Below are 23,748 nucleotides of genomic sequence, written 5' to 3'. Positions count from 1 at the left end.
GGGGGGGTCGGACACAGCTGAGCAAACTGCAGTAGCTGACAGATGATGGGAAGTGGTTGAGACGTCTGGCTGAGACGCAGAGAAACAGAAAAATACGTTTCAAATGGGGGAAAAAAAACATGTTTGTGCAAATGGATCCAACAAATCCTAGAAAGATGTGACAAGCAGGACAGACGATACGGACTGGGTGTGGACACAAACCATGACGTGTTTATTTCACTACTTTTGGTTTAATTAGGGCTGGACACGGTAAAGACACACTTTTGCCATTTCACCCATCACACCACCTTTCGACGGCTGACTTGGCATCCATCTTGCATCCTACCTGACCTGCAGCGAAGGACGATCTTACGATTACTCTTGTTTTGACTCTTTCTGTCTTTTAATCTTCTTGTGTTTCTTTGCTGAATCAGCGACGTTGCGTGTTCAAAACAGCCAGTTCCTTATAACATCACGTCGCGTCCTGGATGTAAAAGTTGTACCGTGTCGGTTTCTCAGCCGCACAGGGTTTTAAGTAAAAATTAACAGATGCGTCTTTAACAGTGTGTGATAATTACTGCAGACAGTTTTCTCTCTAACTGCACTGTTGTCATGGAGTTTCTACGGCAACTGTAAATCCCCAAAATGTTTTCCTTTGTAACTGGAATTGTATTTACGGTAACGGGACTCTCCATCATCTTGCTAATCCTGCTTTTTGTCTGTTTCAGCAGGAAAACACACGATGTCTGCAAATTTATCACATTGTTTCCCCGTTTGCAGCTTCACACAATGTTTTACACATCCTGCTGGCTTGTTTCTTTTTAACAAATAAATCCAAAAGCTCATCATGGAGGATGAATCAACTGGTTCAAAACAGAGTTCTCGTTTCTCACGGAGTGTGTAAGAAACATGAGAGGACCTTGAAGAGGTTTTTGAAAATAGATGCTTACAAGGTCAAACTGACAGAAAACTTTGAAGTGAGTCTGAAACCAAAAGATGTCTGACGATGATGATGATGACACAAACAAGGAGAAAGGTGGTTCATTTCATCAGATCTGGCTGAATTAGTTCAGTCATGTTTGGTTGGATTAAGAGCTTTTTTAGTGCCGATGAAAAGCTGGATTCAAACATTTTATATTCAGTCCCAGATCTGAAAAATAATAATATGAAAATATTTAGTTCCATGTAATGAGGACCTTGGTGAAGAAACAGGAAGGACAAATAAATAGCGGGTTTGACACGCGTGAAGGTTACAGCCGGGATGCGATATCTGAGAAAATGTCTGTTTTTGTAAAAATGTCTTTCTTGGCGATCAGTCCACAGTTTTTAACCAAAAGTGTTGCTTTACAAAACGTTGTGCCATAACTGGAGTACAAAAATACATAACTGTGCAAGACGGGAGCTGTTGGGGGGGGGACGGCGAGCTGCATACAGCGTTGTGTTGTTGGGGTGGGGGGAGCAGTCGGGTGGTGAGCCCCTGAAGAGCTGAAGGCAACGCTGCAGGAGCGAAACCGCAACATCGGCTCGGATGGACTGACAGCTGAAATGCAGTGTCTTAAGGGATGCTCCGGAGGAGCGAGGTGAGCTGGTGGTTTGGGCTGAACAGTTCAGATGGCGTAGTCTTCCTGAGCAGCGAGGCTGAAGGCGGAGCTCCGCAGCGCGTCCAGGCAGTTGACCAGGATGAGCGTGCCGGTCAGGTGCTTCCAGCGTTTGGTGATGGGGTTCTTCATCTTATCCAGGCCCATGTGCAGCTCCTGGATCACGTCTCTGTAGCTGTCACCGATCTGAGCGGCCCATGTGACCAGGAAGTCGTATGCCGGCTTCCACATGGCCTGCAGGTAGGAAACAAACTTTAAACACTCTACCAATGCACAATATTGATTGGACACGATGTAGAATTAGTTGATGATGTCTTCCGCACAAACAAGGCGACAAATGAAACAAAGACTTCTGATTACAGGGACATGTCTCATCACTATGGGACAAACTTCCTCAGCTAACATGAAGGTCCTGCTAGTTTCCATGGAGATGGAGGCTTTACCGTTTAGTTCTAACTTGGGCTTCACTTCTTTCCGGATCCTCACAATGTTTCAAACGTAAATTTGGGGGCTGTCCCTGGATTATCCTGAGCAGTGATTTACAGAGGTGTCCATCATCACTGGTTGTTTCTTGAGATATTTACCTTTGAAACACCTCCATTAAAACAATAGACTGTATATAAAGAGATGGATGGAGCCTCTGTGATGTCACCAGTAGATTTCTGAAGAGCTGAATTGAAACTCGGTGAGCAGTTCCTACCATCACCATCTTGGCAGCGTCATGCGTGTCGTCTTGCCCTTAAAATACAAATATGGGCAAAGAGGTGGAGCTGAGAGGGGGGCTGTGAGCGTCATGGTGGATGATTGACATGTAGCGAACTCCGAGCTTTATTTAGCTAAGAGCTAACCGAGCTAACCTGGAGATAGCAGGAGCTAACCAGCTAACGGAGGTAAGCGGGCTAAAGCTAAGTCACGCTGTTAACCGGCTAAAAACCGTGGTTGTTCTACGTTCTTCTGACTGAAAGTGGGAGATCGGGTACCTGTCAATCAAAAGGACACACATTTAATTTGCAGACTTCAAGATTAAGTTACTTTTAAATGGGCAAGTTAGAAAAAAATTCACTCCACCCACAGTTGTCATGAAGGTAAACCTGACCTAAACCGAAAAATGAATTTTTGTACCAGGCAGTAAACATGTTTATTTCTGCTGTGAAGTTGGTCTTTTTAACATAGGAGTCTATGGGGATTTGCTGTGTTTTGGAGCCCCTAGTGGATGAAGGGGAAACTGCAGTTTTATGCACTTCTGCATAGGCTTTACTTTTAACCGCCGGAGGCTCCGTCCATCTTTCATATACGGTTTATGATTAAAAGATTTGTGAAACTGCAACTGCTCCAATGCAACACCTGTCTGTAATAGGAAACTTGTCATTTCAAGTCCTGATGGTATTATCATGTTCAGACACCCTGTCCCCTGTTCGGCTTATAATGCATGCCAAATGAAAGAAAAAAAACTACACTCATACTCCAACCTGTATGTGATATGTGTAGTGTAACAATGAATGAATGAATCGGATGTGGTTTGTACCAGGTCCATGAGTGACTTTAAAGGTTTTACTTTTTTGCAACGTGACGACCGGAGTTGTGACCTGGCTCCTGTAAGCAGGCCTAGCTGGCTCGCCATACTCACATGCAACCGTCCATGCTGGAGTTGCAGCTGGTCATAGGAGTTGCATCCTTATGACTGATTTGTCACCAAGATAAAGACAGTCTCCAGCAATGCATAGCTTTGTTTGCACGTTTATGTTTAAGGCACTTTTAATAAAAGCTGTTTAAAGTTTGTGACCTCAAAGTGCCTTGTAACCTTTTTCTTTTTTGTCACAGTTATTACTCCTGTATCAAAGAGCACCTTGGAGACTTTTTAACCATTAATCGCAGAGAAGCACTACTTTAAGTTTTTTCTGCACTAATTACAAATGCCCTGTTAATCTGGGAAAGCAGTTATCTGCTGGCGGGTGTACCTCGCTGTCCACCACCCCGTTCTTGTCCCTGTGCGGCGCCTCATAAGCGTCCATCTGCTGCCGTGAAACCTTGGCGAGCCTCTCAGCCAGCTCCCTCCAACGTACAGCCACCTCCACGGCAGTGGTCAGGAGGACAAAGTCCATGACCAGTCTGGCCACAAGTCCCTGACAGTCCATCTTCAACAGAGCCTGTGGAGAGAGAACACATTAAACTCTGGTTCTGGAGACAGATGTGGCCTGAAAAAAACCTCTGACAAGGAGTCAGCAGAAAAAAAAGGAGAGGATGATGCTGGGTTGTTCAGAAAGAGGAGAGAAAACTTTTCTTGAAGGCGTACACATCAAAGAGACTAGTAAATGAACATCAGCAGGTTTCATTCCTCTGACTTCATCCTATTATTTCCTACATCCTGCCTCCACAAATCCCAGCCTCCTGCATTTTTCAAATGTTTCCTGCTGAAAACAAAAGGAAAAACCTGTTGTTGTCATCTCAACAGAGGGAAGGCAGTTAATCAACACTGACAGACACAACGGAGGAGATGTAGAGCACTAAAACATCCAAACTTCATGTCCTTAGGTTCTAAAAATAAAAATGCCCTACAAGAATGTCCAAATTCTCAACCCATTACTTGTGATATGATCGTAGTGTGTTCTGAAAAAGGCCTTAGAAAGCATCTGCTTTAGAAATGAACACTTCTTCTGGAGAAGTTTTAGGCCTCTCAACATCATCCTGCTGCACTGCAAGCGAAGAAAAAATAGAAAAATGAGTCATGCCAAAGTGGCTTTTGTTTGTCTGGGTTTAACTGGTCTGGACAGGAGCTGGTTCCTCCCCATCAGCCCCCAAAACCTTTCTGTCTCTGTCAGTTCTTCCCAGATGACTGCTGACGGTGGGAAAAGAAAATGCTGCAAAGACGTGGGCTGTTCCTGCAGCGCATCACCGCGGATTTGCACATAGAAATGTGTCAAGTGCAAATTTAAGCCGTGTTACACATGTATTCACTCATGCAACACATTTACAGGTGCACACACATCTGTGAGGACAAATCGCACGCCACTGCCTGTCTTTATTTGTTTAGCTCTGAAGCGGCAACAAACAGAAATAAAATTGGATATTAAACCGGAAATGCTGCTGTTTACCAAAAGAAGTCGATCCAGACTCTTGGAGCCAACCACTCAACTTCTGTCCCTTCATGTAAAGCCTGGACATCGAGACAACTTCCTCATACCCACAACTGCTCACTAAAAATAAATCTTCATCATGTAAACCATTGAATCCTTTGGAAGGAGGAGTACATGGTGTTTCTATCACGCACCATGCCCTCCCTCTCACTGAGCAAAACTTCCCCAAAATGTCTAAAGATATTCTGTGTAAACAAGACAAGTGATCCTGAAGAAGACAGAGGTGAACACACACATTCGGACGAGGCTTTAATGTCAGCAAAGGAAAGGTGATCACATGGCTTGGCTTTGGCAGAATGTGAAGGAATGTGTGGAACGACAGGATATGAAGGAGGGGTGAGGACGGGGGAGGAATGCAGACTCCATGATCCAGCAGCCTCTCGCTGTCGGACCAGAGGATGAGATAGTGGAAGCTGTGAGCCAATCACGTCCCCTGTCTTAATCTGCAGGAATGGTGGAAAAAAAAGTTCAGACTTTGTATAACGTGAAGATTTTTCAGGATGATGAGAGGAAGAAGCTCCGTTTCTGTTCGACATTTCCTCGCTGGATAACTGGACAGGAAGTTCCTGTCAAAATAAAGGATTTCACCTTCTGTTCTAACTCTGTCTGTCCCAGACACAAGTGTTACTGTGGAACAATAGCAGCCATTTGTTTACAAAACAAACACAGTTAGACAAATAAATAAATATAAATATGATCCTCGACATAGTTCCTTGTATCAGGCGGGATTACATCCAGCTGAAGCGAATCTCAGACGTGCAGAGTAAACACAGAGCTGCTCTTCTGAGTGTTTTATGGATGAATCAGCAGGAAATGCTGAATCTCTGAGTTAATCCAACGGAAAAAGAAGAAGCAACAAACAAACCCATGAAGAAAACCTGGGCAGAACTACGGGAGCTGAGAGCAGTCATGTTCAGCTTTCTGTGTTAAACATCATTTTCCTGATCAAAATAGACCCTATGAGAGCTGGGGAGAGGGGCTACCACCATGGTGTACATGTGCAATTCCATCAATGAGTAGTAGGGTAGTGTAGTAGTGAGACAGGCCAAAATTTCAGTCTTCGTCATACTTAATGGCAGTAAAATCAGATGTATTGATCATTGGATGTTCCTCCATCTGACGTCAGCTTGCTGGCTTTACTGTCCTGGCCCAACAACTGAGGTGTCGGGAGAGAAGATCATGACTTCTGTTCATGCTGAAGGACTTTAAGTTTCAACTGCAGTTGATACACGTCATGGTGAAGCACAAAATATTCTACTTTAACTTGTAAATATGTTGCACAGAAAGACATAAAGAACCTTTTTCAGCTACCTGCATCCTGCTGCTGACCATGACCCTTTCTAAGCACAGTGTAGCATCTTCTGATGGAAACTTCCAGCAGGATGATGCACCATGTCACAAAGCTCACATCATCTCCACCATGACGATGAGTTCACTGTCCTCCAACGGCCTCCACAGTCACCAAACCGACAAATCCAACATGGAGCGAAAGGTTGAACAACACCTTGTTCAGTCTATGACACCGAGAATGCAGCTCTGGAGGCCACGCGGGTTCCAACCCAGCGTTCTGCTAAAAGTGTGCTACCTTGTTAAAACCTCCTACCAAGTGAATTTACACTTTTATCTGTAGATCTGAGCATATTTTCACACAGTTCAGTTTTCTGCTGCCAAAACAAAGTTTACAGATTATTAATCCACACAGGTATGTTTTAAAGACAACTCAGGAGTTCAAATATCTAAATGTGAATAAGAAAACTGAGGATAAGATGCAACAATCATAATGAAAAACTCAAAATATTTCAACTCAATTATTATATAAATACTAGGAGAATACATGGAAATATATAAATCAAGAGTGATTTTTTTTCACAACACCATCAACATCGCATAGAAACGGTTTCTGTGTTGTGTGTGTATGTGTGTGTGTAGATGGCATTAGCAGAACATCTCTATGGAAACATTACAGCCTATGTACTACCAAGGTGGTCCTAATAAACCGGCAAAGGAGTGAATATTGTTATTGTTCAGAGTTGTACCATATAATAATTTGAAAAAGGTGCGTTGCTCTCAATGCTGCCTCCATCTGCCTGATCCTGAGTGGGCGGGTTATACTGGAGGTCATTTCGACATAGTAGGATGACGGTTCAATGACAATAAAAGCTTCTGATTCTCAGCTTTGACGATATCCTTTTGTCCTGATTTGATGAAGATTTTTTGGGTGACGATTTGATTCTCACAATGCTCAATTTTGTAGACTTAAAAAAATGTATAAAATACTTTTTTGCAAGTCACCTTTCTTCATTTTAATAAGAAAAGAAAAACAGTAGCCAGACCATCATTGTGCTGCTATAATGCTTAAAAAGACAAGTAAAAAGTAAAAATATAAATGACAAAAATTTTATAACGGATTATTTTTCATCTATTTGAAAAAGAAAATCAATTTTAAAATTGTGAAGCAAAAAATCCTGATTTTCGATTTGATTTCCCACCTCTAATGTGAGCTGTCGGTGCCAGATCAGGGCTCGGTTTAAAGCAGCGGTGTCCAGCTCCGGCCCTCCAGGGCCACAATCCGGGAGGTTTTCCATGTATTCCCGCTCCAACACACCTGACTCTAATTAAACATGCAGAACTTTATACGTCGTTGGATTCATTAACGATAAGCCGAGTGTGTTGGAGCAGGGATACATCGACAACCTGCAGGACCGACTTTGAACAGCAACGGTTTTCTTGTCTCTGTTCTGTCATACGTCTCTACGTCACATCGACAGAAGCTGGTACGGACGTACGAGATCATTTAGGAGAAAAAATCTCCATCGTTTAGAGGATTTTGAATAAACAGTCCGGGTTTCATTTGCTTGTCTCAGCTGCTGCTGTCGGTGATCTTCCAGGCCAGACCACCACTCGGTGGTCGGAAACATCCAGGCTGCTGTAAACTGTTGATGACTTCTGTGAAGTATTTATCACTGACCCGTGTCCTCTGTGGGTGTCCGAGTCCGGTTTTAAACGTTACGTTGTCGCGCTGCAGAGCTCAGCTCAGTGATTACTGCCACTTACACAGCTTCCACAACAGTCCTCAGGAACTGTGGAGGAATTATACGCTGCGCTGGGTTTTTCCAAAATGTCAGCTGGTCTGCATATTATGGACTCGCTGAGGATGCGCGTGTGTGTGTGTGTGTGTTGGTTAAATGCCAAAGAGTTTGCTACACCAGCTCAGCATTCAGCGCCCAGAAGCCCTGCAGCTCCCTCGCTGCAAAAACAATCTGCTTGTCAAAACCAGAAGTAAATTCCTGCAGACGTATTTTCGGAGATAAGGTTGGTGAGGAAATTAACGAAGCGGGCGGCTCAATCACGTCTCCGTGCACCAAAACATGAACAGTTTGTCTGCATTCGTACAAGCCAGAAGCAGGAAAAGTGAGCCCTCGCCGTGACCTGCAGTGAGGCTTCTGATAAATGGCTTGTTTCTACGTTTCCTCTCAGCGACATAACTGACAATCTCCCCACTTCAATCTCCTCTTTATCATTTCTCTATCCCATCTTCATTTTCCATCTGCTCCCTCCACTCTTCCCATTTACAGCCTCTTCACTCCATCTCAGCTGCTCTGTAGCTCTGAAATATCATTCCCCACGACCTTCTTTACCGTTTTGTGAGACGTGAGCTCAAGAGCAAAACTTTGGGGAGATTAAAGATTGCGGCTCGCTGCTTTTGACCTTCGTGAACCCTCCTCATTCTTCGTCAACGGGTTCCTGAACGACCCCAAAGAGCAGCCGGAGTCTCCTGAGAGTCAGTGATGTGTTGTTCAGTCAGTTATTCCAAAAGCAGCAGATCGCCACACCCAAGCACTGGAGGGGGGAGAGGAGGAAGCAGAAGAGGCCAAGAATCTTGAAGGAAAAAAAACCAAAACAAAACAAAAGAGCTGATCTGTGTACAAAAATGGCAAAGCAGAGAGCTAATTGTAGATAAGGGGTCTCTGGTTTGCAGTCCTCCTCCAGAAATAGGATGTTATTATTATTCCCAGGATCTATCTGCCGCACCGATCTCACTGCAAATAATTCACAAGGGGGTCGGACGCCCGGCTGCTGGGCTGAGTGGGGGCTTTGAAATGAAAAATCCCCTTTTAGCTCAAATATACAACAAAGACACCCCCCCCCCTCCGTGGGCTCAGGCCTCGACACTCGGTGGATTCTGGTGTCGGTACAGCTGTGTGTGAGCGACGACGCATTCAGAAGCAAAGCTGACAGTTTCCATCAAAGTACTTTCATGTGGATTTTGAAGTTCAACATGAATCAGTGGAACTGGTTTAACTGGTATTAGTTTGGTTTGCTATGTGGGGGGCTCTGATTGATGGTGTGGGGGGGGGGGGGCGGGGGGGCGGATGTATTCATAGCAGATACAACTTACAGACTATTTGATATACTAACAGTTTAACAGTATTTCTTTTTACATTTTATATAATTTTACTTGTTAAACAGTGATTGTAAACCAGCTCAGGGACGTCGACTCTGTGGACTGATCAGTCAGGAAGGAGTCCAGATGTGGTGGAAGCAGAAAATACAGCTGCTGTAGTCTCCTGATCACGAGCAGCTTTTCTGTTTCTTGGTTGGGATTTTTGCGTTTTCTTTTTCCTGCATTTGGAAGGAGGATGTATGCGCAGACGCAATCTGAGCATAACAGAAGTGTTTTTCATCACCGGAGTATGTTTTATTTACTTCATTAAAGCTCATCCCCAAAAAGTTAAAACACCGACATGAATGAGTTCGTCATCGAGGAATAGAAACATCAGTTTTACTTACTATGACGTTCGTTTCGTTAGTTGTTGAAATGACATCCGCAGTGACTGGCTAGTTGTTATGGCAACGGCTAAACTAGCATGTGTGTGTTCTGGGAACACTTTCCCATGCGCAGAGGGTCGACACAGTACTCGTGTGGTCTGCTGACATTTCCTTTGCTAGCTACTATTATTTTAAACACAAGTTGTTCACAACGTATCATTTCTTTATAGCGAATCGACAGTAAGTCATCGTGTCCTTTCATTTTCAACGTGTCTAGGAAGTGTAACTAGCAACAAGAAATAACATTTATCTGTTTGGCAGTGATTAAAGCCACACAATGCAGCACAAGTAAACAATTGTTTATGAAAAAACGTCCTTGGATGTAGAGCTGCAAAAAATTGACCAAAATAATAATCACGATTATTTTGAGCAATATTGTAATCACGAATACGATCATTCATTGTGTCTGAAAAAAACATGTATTTTAATCAAGTTACTAACTATGTCAGACATCGCAACATGGGTGAAAACATCAGCATGCTCTGCTGCTGCTAACCTTCTCATCGTCACATATACAACTGCAGGCTCAGTTCTCTTAAATCGTGATTTAGTCCGAAGGCGCCGCAGTTACAAAATCAGGATTTTCCAGAAAGCAGTGACGTGAAAATGCTTTAACCAACTGTAATTCGACATGTAACCTCGATGAACCCGTCTTTAAAGCACATCTTTAAAATGGTTTTAGCTTCCCAACAGAAGCAACAGAAAACATGGAGCTCTCATATCTGGGTGCGTTAATCCGGTTTGGGAACCTGAATTTTGTGCAGTTTTTCCTGGACTAATACTTAATCATCTCCACCACTTGGTTTGAGTCTTAAAAACCACAAATGTAGATCAAATCCCTGTTTCCAGGTATTTAAGGTATTTAACTATTATCACTATATTATTAGCTGTTATTTAAACCAATAGTTTTTGTTCCAAAGAAATGACATCAACATTAACATTGAAGGGCTGATGTGCTTTTTCAAAAATAAAGTTTTGGCCAAAAGCAATCGTTGTTCTCATGTAAACATACAGTATTCCAGAGGGAAAAAAGAAGCTGGACCTGATTAATGTCCAGAAATACCAGGGCTCACCTCATCCATCAGTGTCTGAACTGAAGGTGTCCAGCTGCTGACCAGGACACAGCATGCTAACAAACTGCCTCTTGTTTTTACAAAGGAGGGCTAGAAGTCTAAAAACAGTGTTTAAAGGATGCTGTCATAAGTTATCACATTTAAAACTATAAGAATGCCATCAAATGTATAGTTAACTTGTGTTTTAGCTAAATTGTCATTCAAAGAATCTGAATTTAATTAATTTTTTGATATCTAAAGAGTCAGTCTCCTACAAATCACATGAAATCAGCTGTTTCGGCTTTTTCATTACCTGTATACAGATATATGGCACAAAGCTCCACCTGCTCATCACACCGTAAAACCTTTTTTATGTACTCAGAGTTACTGCAAAGTTCAGTTTGACAGTATTTGCCATAATATTCTACATTATTATTACATTGTTTTGCAACTAATTATCTTTTGAAAAACAAAAGTGAAAGTTAACTTTAAAAAAAAGGCTAAACTCTAGATTAGAACATTTGCTGTGGCATCATTACACTAAACCTCTGCAGTGTCACAACATTTATTTCCATCCAGTGTTGCTTTAAATATTCACCGAAACCTTCCACTGAGTCCGACCGCTGCACAAAGCCTTCACCAGCACATCCTGAAAATGTTCAACTTGGTTCAGGACTGGACTCTGTGGTGGCCAAACCATGTGTGAAAATCATTTCTCCTGTTCCCTGAACCACTCTTTCACAATCTGAACCCCATGAATCCTGAAAAGACCATGTCAGAATAACCTGCTCATTTATCGGCTGACCTCATTATTTGGACACATAATGAACCTGAACCTAGACCTGAACGTAGACCTGACCGACTGCAGCAAACCCCCAGATCATAAACTGCCCCCACATGGTGGCTGCATCACTTCATCTGCCTCTCTTCTTACCATGATGCTCCCATTACTCTGGAGCGGGATAAAACTGGACTCATCAGACCACAAAACCACCTTCCATTGCTCCAGAGAAACCCGGAACGATGGAAACTAGCAAACCGAAGCCTTTTTCTCCATTTAGCTTCACTGTTTAGTGGTTTTCTTACGGCTACACAGCTGCCCAGCCCCAATCCTTTCAGTTCTCTTCACCTTAATCATGTGGAAATGTTACTTTCATTGATAAACAAAGCCCTGAGTTGTACTACTATTTTTCTTCCATGTGATTCCACCAAACGTTTATGTGATGATCAATCATTTGAGATTAATTTCTACTTTTCTTCCTGGAAGACGACGGTTTCCCCGCGATCCTTCAACTTTTAATAAAGGACAGTTCTTAACCCAGTTTCCTCATCTCCTTCAATGTTTGTTTCTTTGTTTGTTTGTTTTTATACCAATAATTTGATCCTTCTCATGTGGTTGTTTGAAAAATAAGAAGCTACTCTGCATCAGTTCAGGTTAAACAGCTTCATCCATACAGTAATTATCCAATGGGAGGGTTTTACCCGCATCTTTACGTAAATCCAGGTGGTGACTGGGGACAGGCGGTGTATTATGTTTCAGGTCATTATCTTTTCTCATAACGCAGAGAAAAACCCATTTTCCTTTTTAGCTAAGAAATTTTCATGGAGGAAGTTTAACGTTCCTCATGCAGAAGACGGTCTTACTGCAGATGAGCTGAACTGAAACATCAGTGCCTCATTACTCTTTATGCCATTTACATTTTCATTAAGAAATGTCATCAGTTTTGATTAAAACACTTCTGTTTCAGTAGAAGCAAAGAACAGGACGGCCTTGTCGCTGATTTGTAGTCTATGTTGACTATTAAGTGAAGTTTTTACACTTTCCTAGGCTTTGCCATTAAAATGTGCATCTGACTTAATGAGCCGCCTGCAGGCTGGTTTACATTGTTTATTTGTTAAAAAGCAAACCTTCATGAGGAAGATTTGCCCAGATGTTCCTCTAAACAGCTGGATCAAAACCAAACTTGTGTTGAAACTGTGTCATTTACGCACATCCAAAAAGACAGAAAAATAAATCTGAAGCAAACTGAGATCTGAAGCTGAAATCCTTACATGTAGTGGTTTTCCAAACAGTCCAAAGGGAGATACCGTACCTCACTGTTGTAGCCAATCAATCAGATAATCAGCTCATTGATCTGCCAAGCCAAAATAATTTCTAAGTTGCTGGTTATAAAAACTTGTTTTCCACCTGTATGGTGTCCTGCAACGTCAATAAATACACTTCCAACACACCACCAGGGTATTAAAGCGTCTTTCTGGGTTTGGTATTTGATGCATTTAACAGATGAAAGCTATTTGCTTCCTAATTTTATGTGTAGAAAATGTGTAATAAGCATAAAGGAGACCCAAAAAGGATTTCAGTAATTTGCTCTTAAGGATAGTCCAATTTAGAGATCAATGAGACAGAGCTCCGCATGAATATTAAACTGTTTCTCAGATACACATATTAGAAAATCCACACTGGAAAAAAATCTAATTTGTTTTTTAATCATGAGTGGGAAAGAGAAGAAAAAGCAAAGCATTGACTGATGCTTCTGTGCAGATGTAAAAACATCGACGTCTCAGTTTAATGCAGCTGTAAACCAAAAGACACCAACTGCTGTTTTCAACACTAAAAGTCGAGGTATTAATGCATCCTGATAATTAATTAAATATTAATCACTTGTTAATTACAGTTGATGCCTCCATCTGCACTCACAATCCAGAGATTATTATGTTATGGCAACGATAGACCTGCCGCAGAGCTTGTGACTGGTCTTCTGCGCGGTTCTGACTGGGGTCAGGGAGGATTACTGTAGGCGCCTGCAGGTCCACGGCGGGAGCTTCTGTTTAGTTTCTGAACAATGAGGCAGGAAACATCTGCAGGCCTGAGTTCCAGCAGACACAACCTGGATGCTCGCCATCGTCCGCCAACAACAAACAAAACCTCTTCACAAAGCAAAACTCGACTGAGTCCTCTGCAGTTCCACTCCAGGTATTCTTACCCGGAACCTTCCAGAAGGAATTCAGTGATTGGGCAGATTCAGGCAGGTCTTGTACAGATCACGTTTGAAGATCAGGGTGAAAAGAGACTCGTTCAAAAGCGTCTCATGATTACACACTCGCGCTGTGAATACTATCAGGGAGATAAATGTTATGATTAGTCTGCATGAATTAATTTCACAACACAATTAATATTAAATCCCATCAAAGCTCCTCCTAGCGCTTTAAGTTTTGTTTTTATCGTCTGATGTCAAGAGAAAGTAAAACAGAAACCAAATAAAGTAACTCGTAAATATTACTGTAGCTAAATACTCTGTAATGCTCTGTAAACAATAAATACATGTTCTATTTTAATCCTGGACTTCAGGACATTTACCTGGGCTTCTGTAAACGGCGTATTGGAAATGCTTTTGAACACTTATTCTGCTACTGAGCTAGTTTTAGTCTTCAGCAGAAAAGCTACTCTCACAACGTAAATAAAAGCTAAGAAGAAAATAAACTGGGCCGTATGCCTCAGAGTAAATTTCTCCTACAGACCTTTGCACATTGACGACAAAACAAGTCAACAACAGTGAGTTTTGTCATCCTGCAAAAAGAATCTTGCTGAAAATTAAGTCTTTCAGTGTGCAAAGATTTGGACTCTTGTAAAAAAGATTTGCATTTGTAGAAAAAAAAAGATATTTTTTTGTAAACATCAGGTCCACAGTTGCAAAGCACAAAACTGCAAGACGCTCAAGTTGTGAATGTTGTCCCGTCTTGATACCTCTATCTGATTGGATCGTAACAATCCAATTAAATGTACACACACACACACACACACACACACACACACACACACACACACACACACACACACACACACACACATATGTATGTAAGTTGTATGTGCAAGTGGTGTTTTTATTTTGTTTCCAGCAGGCTTTGTGCTTCTGAAAACTGATTGTGTATGTGCTCTATTTGGAATAAACATAAACCTATAAAGGGTCATAATGCAGGTTTCATCATGTAGCTTAGTCTGCTGTATTAGAACTCCACTAAATTATATTACCCCTGTTTAAGTAGATAAAATAGTAAATAATTAAGTGAAAGTCAGGAGAAAAAGTTAAGCCCACCAAAGAACATTGAAAAGTTGCAGGCAAAAACATGAATCCTGTAGCAGCTGTTTAAAAGATAACATTATAATTATTATTGTTGCATTATTAGCATTGTTTTAAATGGAGAATATAATGACTAAAAGGACAAGAATCTCCTCTGATTTTCATTGTTACATCTAGCGAACATAAAGATGATTTAATTTAACCCAGTTTTTAAGCATCTGTCTTTACTACAAAGCAGCTTGGTTATCCTGAAGGTGCTGAAACAAGTCTGGTTTCCTACTTTAACTGCAGCTTTTTAATGACATGCTTTACAGGCCGGCGAGCCATTTATCTACAGTGACACCTGGGTCATTTTTTTCTTAAAACAAAACCATTTGACCACAAAAATTCCACACTAATGACTTAATCCCGTTGTGTGGAGAGATTAACTACTTTCCCACTGCGGCATGTCTCTTCTGCAACAACCAACGGTACCGACGCGAAGCAGCACAAGCAGTAGCACAAAGATGTTACGTAACTCAAACTGTTTGCTTTGGACATCAAATTATCTTGAGGATTAATTAATAGCTGTGATTAATACCACGATTCAACCACAATCTAACCGTGAAATTGAGTAACTGTGACATCTGTTCTGGAAAAAGCAAAGTTCACTCAACCTGCAACTTTATACATTGTTTCCTTGTTCATCTAAAGCTCTGTGCAGCATTTCAAAGTGTAACCTTCAGCAGAAAAATCAGAATTACACTTCAATGACCTTATGTTTCAGTCCAACTTTATGACTCATGAGTTTTCAGCTCACCACAGCAGCAACATGTCAGGACACACACACCACATGTGAATCATGCAGTTATATCACGAGTAAGGCGCTGCATTCCCCCTCTGCACCTGCTTCGCTGGTTAATTGCAGAACATGCACACTGGCACAGCTTCCTCCAATTGGAATGCAGCCCCGTTCCCACCCTGTTTCAAGACAAAGCGGCTCTTCTACATGGATTCTGTGCAGGTTGATACAACAATACATGTTTGCTGTTTTATGCATCAATGCTGTGCACAAATTACAGCTGTTGTGATGCTTCTGCCTCAGCCTCAAAGGAGAAAAAAATGTCCCCAAATAATCATGGTAAAAGAATGTTATGGTGCAAATATAGATTTTAATAAGGTGTCTGCAATGAAGCTTGATGAAAAGTGAAGCCACTCCCAGTTTGTTACTCTTTATAATGCACTAACTTTACACCTTACAGACCAATCTCTGTGTTTACTCTGGAAATTGAGTCCACTTGTGAAAAAAAAAAACCTGATGTCTCTTTTAAAGCACAATCACACATTGAACCACAGACGATGTCCTTTGTTGCTTCTGTTCAGCATTTTCTACAGCTGAAAGGCGGGAGCAGCATGAACCTGATGGGTAGCTGTTTGCACATGCCACATGGTGATGAAAAATCTCAGGTCTGAGCTTTCCACTGGCACTTCAGGCCTGAACCTGCCTCCTACTGAAAAACAAACTCCACCATAAACCACTGCAAGCTGCAGTGTACGTGCAGATGTGTTTCTGACTAAAAACAAGCCACATGCAGGTCTTATGAAGTAATACACATATAACCCTTAATTAATATTAAGATGAAGCTATTTCATCACAGGACATGCTTCCCACTGTGCTCAGAAATATGATTAAAGAAGCAGACTCGCAGTTTTGCTATTTAAGGTCTCATCAGTTTTAGAACTAAAAAGTTTGTGTCTTCATTAAAATCAAAAGGTTTCATCGTCTCAACAGCTCCTGTCCGTCAGAGTTACGGCTGCAGGAAATAATTACTTTCATCATTAATTCATCTTTTTCCTCACGTGACTCTTTAATAGCGTTGTCAAATATAAGATGAGGTTTAATCTAAGAGCGCTGCAGAAGCAGGTTTGTGTTGAAAAGAGCAGACAGAGGCAGGAAAGCTCTCCTCAGAGCTCAGATGTGCACATGCAGTTGTGATGTTGCTGCACTCCACTAACAATCAAAGCAGACCAGAATGGGTTCAGACAATCTCAACACAAAGGCGGCTCTTTTGGAGCGATCACAGTGCTTTTGATTTGGTTCTCTTTCTTCCACAAACAGACTTCTGTCTGTGTCAAAGACACGCAGGCAAACTGATGAAGAAACCTGTTCTTTTTCAGAAGAGAGGCTGATTCTGTGTTACAGTCACTTCTCTTTATTCTAAGGCCCCCACACTCAATAAAATCTACTTTTCAGGAGGGAAAAAAAAAACCCACTCCTATTTCAACATAATATTAGCCGGATATTTGTGTTGTTTAAACAAAAAAAACATTGTTATTTAGTGTTTTCTTTCCATTTTTATTTTAAATAGCTGGATTTCTCTATGCAGTGATTGTCTCCAGGAGTAATGCAGACAGAAATAACATGAAACAGGCCTACAGTCAAACTTTCCAACAAGGCATATTTTCTTTCACCACCTTTTATTATGTCCACTTCCACACTGCCGTTTCTCGCTCTATAAATGGTTCTAACTAGTGTTTACGAGCTTGTGTAAATTACAGCGTTTCGGTTCTGTGTTGCTTCAGCTGTATACGTCTGTGACCTCTGACGGAGACTCGGCAGGATTATAACACACACAGAAACAACGTGTAGAAACTGAGGTTGAAGACAAAGGAGGATGGACGGTCTAAAATGGCTGCAGTGTTAAAACGGGCGAAAAAATAAAGTAAATACGGTGAAAATGCGACATGTGAAATCACACTGAGCTGTCAGAGTGAAGACTGGACATGATGGGAGCTTTTTACTCTGGGATGGGGACTCGCTACCAGCCTGAGGCAGTGCTGAAAATTCACATTTCCATGACAGAAGATAGACAACCAAATACTAGAGAGGGCTGGTTTGCATGTATATGGTGAACACAGCTCAGCGGTCTGTGAGGAAAAACTTGAATATGAAGTACCGTGCTGTGTGGTCATCTCCCACCTTCTTTAGTTTATACCGCCAGAAAACTGGGAAAGGTGCAGCAAATGCAAAGAAACATAAGAAAAAACTGCACTACCGTGTTCAGATCAAAACGTTAGTTTGTATTGGTCTGATGAATCAAAACCAATATTTAGTATGGGCACCTTGTATCAGGAAGCTTAGACAAGCACCTTGCCATTTCTTTAAGTGGTCTTCAGGAATAGATTTCCAGCTTTCTTAAAGGGGTGCTATTCTGGTATTTGGAGTTTTCTGAGCTTTCTACAGTGTTACAGAGTTGAATCCTCATCAGACATGTGAACGGCACTGTTTTTTATCACCTAAACGCATGTTTGAGTTTGAGTTCCAGCACGCTCTCCGTTCGGTTTCCATGGCGACGAAAAACGCGTCGTTTTAGAGAGACATCCTGCTGCATTCGTTGCTGTGGGTTGCTGTTTTCCACTTCGTTTTCAGGGTCTGATTCAGGTTCCAACATGTAGGGCTGTATGCTATGTGTTGACATTGTATTTTGTTTTCTTATTGAGTTCATATCAGCCTAATCCTTCTGTTTATGAGACGTTACAATGACGGCGAAAGCAGTTGCGGTGCGCGCTCCCGATGTAGTGCAGTGGCGGGAGGCGGGGCTTAATGCGGAAGAGTCTCAATCCACTCGTTTTGCCCACAGGCTGATCTGACAGCCTACGGAGAGGGTCGGTCTGAAGTAAATAAAGCCATTTTTGACAATAACTCGATCAATCCCAGCCCTTCTGGTCTCAGAAATAAAAATAAATTAGCCTGAAATGCACATAATAGTTCCACTTTAAAGAACGTTTCAAAGCTCTTCTATGGATGTCTCTGCCTCCTTGTCCTGTTCTTTATCACAAATATTCCACTCTGGCTCTGGGGGGGTTTCATCCCTCCATCCATCACACCTGTTGCCACTGATTTTCAGTCCAGTTTTGTTACACACCTCACCTTTTCCTCACTGTTTCCTTTCTTTAAGAATGGCCTCTTGAGAGTCACCTATCCAAGGAAACAGTTTCTGATGAGGCTTCGTCTAAAGCAGTGTTTTTCAACCACTGTGCCGTGAGGGATTATCAGGTGTGCCCTGAGAAATTACCCAATTTAACCTAATTGTTCTAAAAAGCCACTCTGTCTTAATCCAAACAGGTCCCAGTGAAAGACAATAATATTTCCTTCTTGTGTTTATCTGATTTCTATTCAAGAGGCTTTGATGAGATGGACTTTATATTAATTATATGGACTTAAAAAAAAAAAAATTGTTTTGTGGTGTGCCTTGTGATTTTTCAGTGAAAGAAAGTGTGCCTTGGCTCAAAAAAGGTTGAAAAACACTGGTCTAAAGGTCTAGATGTGTCTCTCAGGTCCTGTGTCAGGTGTTTGCTCTTTTTCTCCAAGTCATCTTACTATCGATATTATTCATCAACAGCAGTATTTTTAGTCCAGACACTTTATTTGTTTTCCACTTGTCCAGTTTCCTCGGATGTTTTAAGGACACACTGCACACCATGCTGAGATATGCAGTGCTCTTTAAGAAGCTCTTTGGAAAAAATACCATTTCTGACTGAACAAATGGGAGAAATGGGAACAAATTGTGTATTTCCATGACAAACTGCACAAAGATGTCATTTAAATTGTTTCTTTGCTAAGTTTTGTTTTTTTACTTTTTTGTGAACACAATACTGGCTTAAACCTTTAGTTCAGAGCATTTCTTTTGCTTGAATGTTTGATAGATCGGTGAGAAGATTGGTGTGAAGAGGCTCAACACACCAACACATTTCTCTGAAAATGGTCAGATGCAAGAACTGGAATAAAAAAAAAGAAGAAAGCAGCAAATTTTCAAAGAAAATAATTGAAAAGATCATCAGAAAACCTGGAGACCTATTGATCAAGACCACTTTAAAGACTGCAAAAAGCCAGAATAATTGCTGGTAAATAAAACAGAAAACATTTTAGTCATTAGTAACTCTCATCCCACCATAACACTGGTACACTGAAGTGGTTTTAAAATGACCTCGAGTGCTACACGAGTAAGAGTCCGTTTCTTTAAACTGTTTCACTGCCTGGTTTAGCTTTCCTATGGCTTGATTTATTTGTCCATAAAGATCAATCGATTTATCAGATCAGCATACTGTGTTCACAGTGCATTCGCTGCAAGTCAAGCAACACACAGTTATGGGGACAGTGTTCTGCTGTTCTCCACAGCTTCTCACTTCCCTATTAGACCTCGATGCCTACACAGCAGTTATCGACTGCACTCCCAGCTGATTTAACAGACTGGACCAGAGCCTGAAAACCAAAGCAGCTGGGGGTAGACATCATTGTAAAGGCACAACTGTGCTCTGAGAAAGAAATCTATCAGGAGGATACACACTGAAATATATGGCCATTTAATTGGACACATGAAGGATAGAACACATCCAACTGAGACTAAAAACGGGGCAGAACAATTTGCATTTTTTCATACCAGTGCCTCAGGGGGAAGCGCTAAGTCAATGCAACAGAAGAGGATGCCAAGCTTGTAACTTACTGTCAGGAGCTCTTTTTGGAAGGACTTCCTGTCTTTGCTGTCTGCATTGTTGCAGTCCTCCTTCAGCTTCTCCAGGACGGATGCAACCTTCTCTGGCTCGCCGTCCAGCTCGGTGCGGCAGAAATGCGTCAATGGTAGGTTGACGTATCCGAGGGCATCGGCGAATGCCCGCCAGTTGCCGATGTTCTCCATTAGTATAGTCCTTACAGAGGCGTAGATGTACGTGAGGAATTTGCAGGGTTTCAGTATCTGCTCTAATAACAATGACGTTGTAAGGTCAGGCCCGCTGAAGTAAATGGGCTTAACTTTGCCGACCACAAGCACATTTTTAGCATGAACAAGCCCCATTTTACCCTGATAGTATCCAATGTACCATTCTTTTGTCCACAGCTGGCCCTTCAGTCTGATCTTCTCCTCACTTAACAAAGCAACAAAGTCTCCTTTCTTGTACTCAAGCAGGTACTGATTCTTTGTTTGACGAATGACGGTTTTGATTAATTTCCCAAACTTCAGGTTGTTTATTCTCCTGTCCTGGAAAACAGGGTACTTTGTGGCAACGGCAAGAGGAGATAAAACGATCTTTCCCACTTCCTTCTTCTTCAGGAAACGCCGTTGTCCCGATGTCTTTGGGCCAGTTTTGGGTGGCGGTGTTGGTGTCTGGACGCAGAATTGAGCCAGTATACACTCTTGGTCATCCTTAACCTGGATTCTTAAGGTGAAATCAGAAACATCGTCAGCATTGCGTGAGGAAATTACGTAGACCAGGCGGCTCACTTTGCCAAGTTTCACCTGGAAGCCCCGAACCACTCTGGCTTGCTCGCTAGCCTTTACCTCGTAGTTGGCCATGTTGGAGTAAACGCCAACGCGAAGATCCTGTGGTCTTGACAATACAAACTGGTGTTTACCCCAGAGCTGAAGCGCAACTGGCGGTGCACACTGTGCCTGTTTCCCAACCTCGCTTACCAATAACGTCTTTGGAGCACAGTCATGGCCAAACATGGCCACGACTGTCTTGAAGGACGGGTGAATGTGTTTAGGACCATACACTCCTAATGTGATCTTTTTGACTACATGCTCCCAAACTGTGGAATCTGGAGGGATGGACTGGGCCTGGGCCACCACGCACACATACATGCATGGTTCAGGATTGTCCAGACAAACCTGTACTGTGTCCCCGTACATGTACGCCGGAGGAATTGGAGTATAAGGTCCTTCTTTGCAATCACTCCTCACGCATAAGACTTGAGTTGTTTGCCGACTCTCCATTTTTACCACAACTGACACCTTCATCTCCAGGGTGATGGTGGATTTGGTCTCCATGTTGCTGAGTTTGATCTCCACCACAGGACTGACAGTGGTACAGCGATCATTGTTAAGCTCTAGCGGCAAGTCAAGCAGTGCTTTAATTGAGATCTGTTGGGTGTCCCCTGGTGCTACGTGGCCCTCAGGTAAGTGGATGCTAATGTTTGTGTCTGGAAGCTGGACAGCACCTCCTGAGCTATCCAACCGACAGACAATGTTGGTCTCCACTGGCTGCGTTTGGCCCCAGCCAGGGTTCTGGCCCAGAGAATCCAGATCGTGGCAAGACCTGGCCAACTTACGGTGGTTGAGCCATGCTGTGCGGAAATCCTCCCTGCTCTGGAACTGCTCCGGCGCTGGCGCTTTGAGGCCTCCAAAGAAACTAGTGGAGACCTGAGGGGTGTCAGTCTGGGCCTGCAGGATGGACAGTTCGGACAGACTGTAGGAACGTTTGCTTCTAAAAAACGGGTTGTCCCTGCGCAACGTTTGACCCACCCCCATTGTGGGACTGAGAAGGTTCAAGTTAAGAGCACCACTGCCAAAACCATTATCGGCAGTGCTGCTGGTGGAGTTGGGCACAGACGGAGTGAGCGTATCAAACAAGAGGAGGTCAACCGACTTCTCATTACTGTTCTGATCAAGCGAACTCTGAGGACCTCCATTGAGAAAAGGGTTGGTAGAGGTATTGTTGGTTGCAAAAGGATTTCCATTTTGGAAGGTGGTTGGTTTCAAAATCACTCCTGCCCACTCTCCCAAGAGGTCCATTTCTTTGGCCGCTTCCTCGTGACATTCTCCCACAGTGTCGATCATCCCACTATCGCTGAAGGACGAGTCTCTGTCTCTGATGGGCTGCACATAAGCTGCAGGGATGTAACCCATCTCAGTGTTGTTATGGGCGTACCACCACTCTCCTCCCGAAGAGTCGAGAACATAGAGGCGGTCTCCCTTAGAGAACTTGAGGGTGGTGAAACTGGATGGGCAGTAGTCCTTAATGGCAATGACTTCCCTGGCAGCGCCAAAAGAGGCAGTGGTGTCCAGTCGTAAGGCACTTGGAGAAGGCACTAGAAAACAAAGAATCATGTGAGAGGTGGATGATCTTTATGTGTATGTATAAAAATTCATTATATTATATCTTAGATGGGATAATGAGTTACCGAATTTTTCCTTTAACAATATTTCTGGATCAGATCAGCGTTTGTCACAATGTTTCTTTAAGCCTGGAACACTAAGATTGGGTGATTGTCACCCATGCTACATTGATTTTTGACTAGCAAAATCATGCTACGTTAGTGTTCCAGGGTTAATGTTCTGGTATACTTATTTTTTTGTGAACCTGAAATTTAACTTCAGGATCCATGCGTCTAACCATTGTCTATATTCACTAACTGGGTATACCTTAGTATACTTGTCTATACCCACCAGTGCAGGGCAATGGGGGTCTTAAGTGGAGCAGATACTACGAAAAGTCTGGAAAAGGGATGCATCTAAAAATGGCATGGGCACCCTCCTATACGTAATCACTTTGTTGCTATATTTACCAAGTATTGAAGGCCATTTAGTACTCTTTTTCAAATTAACGTGTCCCTGAGCAGAACTTAATCAGCTGTAGGGTCCAATTCATTTGAATCAGGTAAGTTAGGGTGGGTACACATCTAAAGGTTTTACCCCTGGACTAAGTTGATGCTTCAGTAACCTGTGGTTCAGTTTCCTAGATAACCAGAGGCAGCCCTCTGTCCTCTGACTAATTTAAAACCAAAGCAAAGATGTCTTTTCCCAGTATGGAGTTCTGATGAGTCACTGAGGGCGTAAATGTTAAAACCCTTTAACAAGCGCTGGACTGCTGACCTTTGACATCAGTAAGACTGGCTTCAGACACTCCTTCACTGAGATCAATGAGCGTCCCCTCAGACTTGCAGCGAGGCAGAGAAGTGTTGTTGTTGGTGGTGGTTCTGATCCGATGGGCGGCCATGATGGAGCCCGTCACTGTGCACCACTCAGTGAATTCAGGCTACTCGGATGGACTTTTTATAAGTTGAAGTCAGATGTCAACAGTCGTCCATGATCTCTGAAAAACAGAGAAAATATTCAGTTACACAAAGTGATATTTTCTGTTATATACTACATAAAATACAGTTTCCAGTTTAAAACTACACTCCATTAAAGACTCTCTTTGGGCTGCTGCAAGACCTCTACCAACTTTAAAACTGAATATTTCTAGTTTCTTTCATGTACTACAGATCAACATAAACCTTGCAGTGCAGAAAACTCTACACAGAAGTGCATTAATATGAGCA

General features: G+C 42.4%; 1 protein-coding gene across 1 annotated transcript; it reads right to left on the bottom strand.

Moving 5' to 3' along the window:
* Window positions 1-1,537: 1,537 nt before the first annotated feature.
* Window positions 1,538-23,423, bottom strand: LOC306766166 (SH3 domain-binding protein 4; the record flags this gene model as incomplete). Its single annotated transcript, XM_079253795.1, has 4 exons — window positions 1,538-1,811; window positions 3,536-3,724; window positions 20,156-22,515; window positions 23,300-23,423. The coding sequence occupies 4 exons, from the start codon at window positions 23,421-23,423 to the stop codon at window positions 1,587-1,589; spliced, it is 2,898 nt and encodes a 965-aa protein (XP_079109921.1). The 3' UTR covers window positions 1,538-1,586.
* Window positions 23,424-23,748: the final 325 nt, after the last annotated feature.

This window comes from Telmatherina bonti (genome assembly GCF_933228915.1).
Source record: "Telmatherina bonti genome assembly, chromosome: 15".
NCBI classification, from domain to species: domain Eukaryota; kingdom Metazoa; phylum Chordata; class Actinopteri; order Atheriniformes; family Telmatherinidae; genus Telmatherina; species Telmatherina bonti.
Note: the sequence above shows the minus strand (reverse complement) of the source record. Positions and strands in the feature narration are given on the sequence as shown.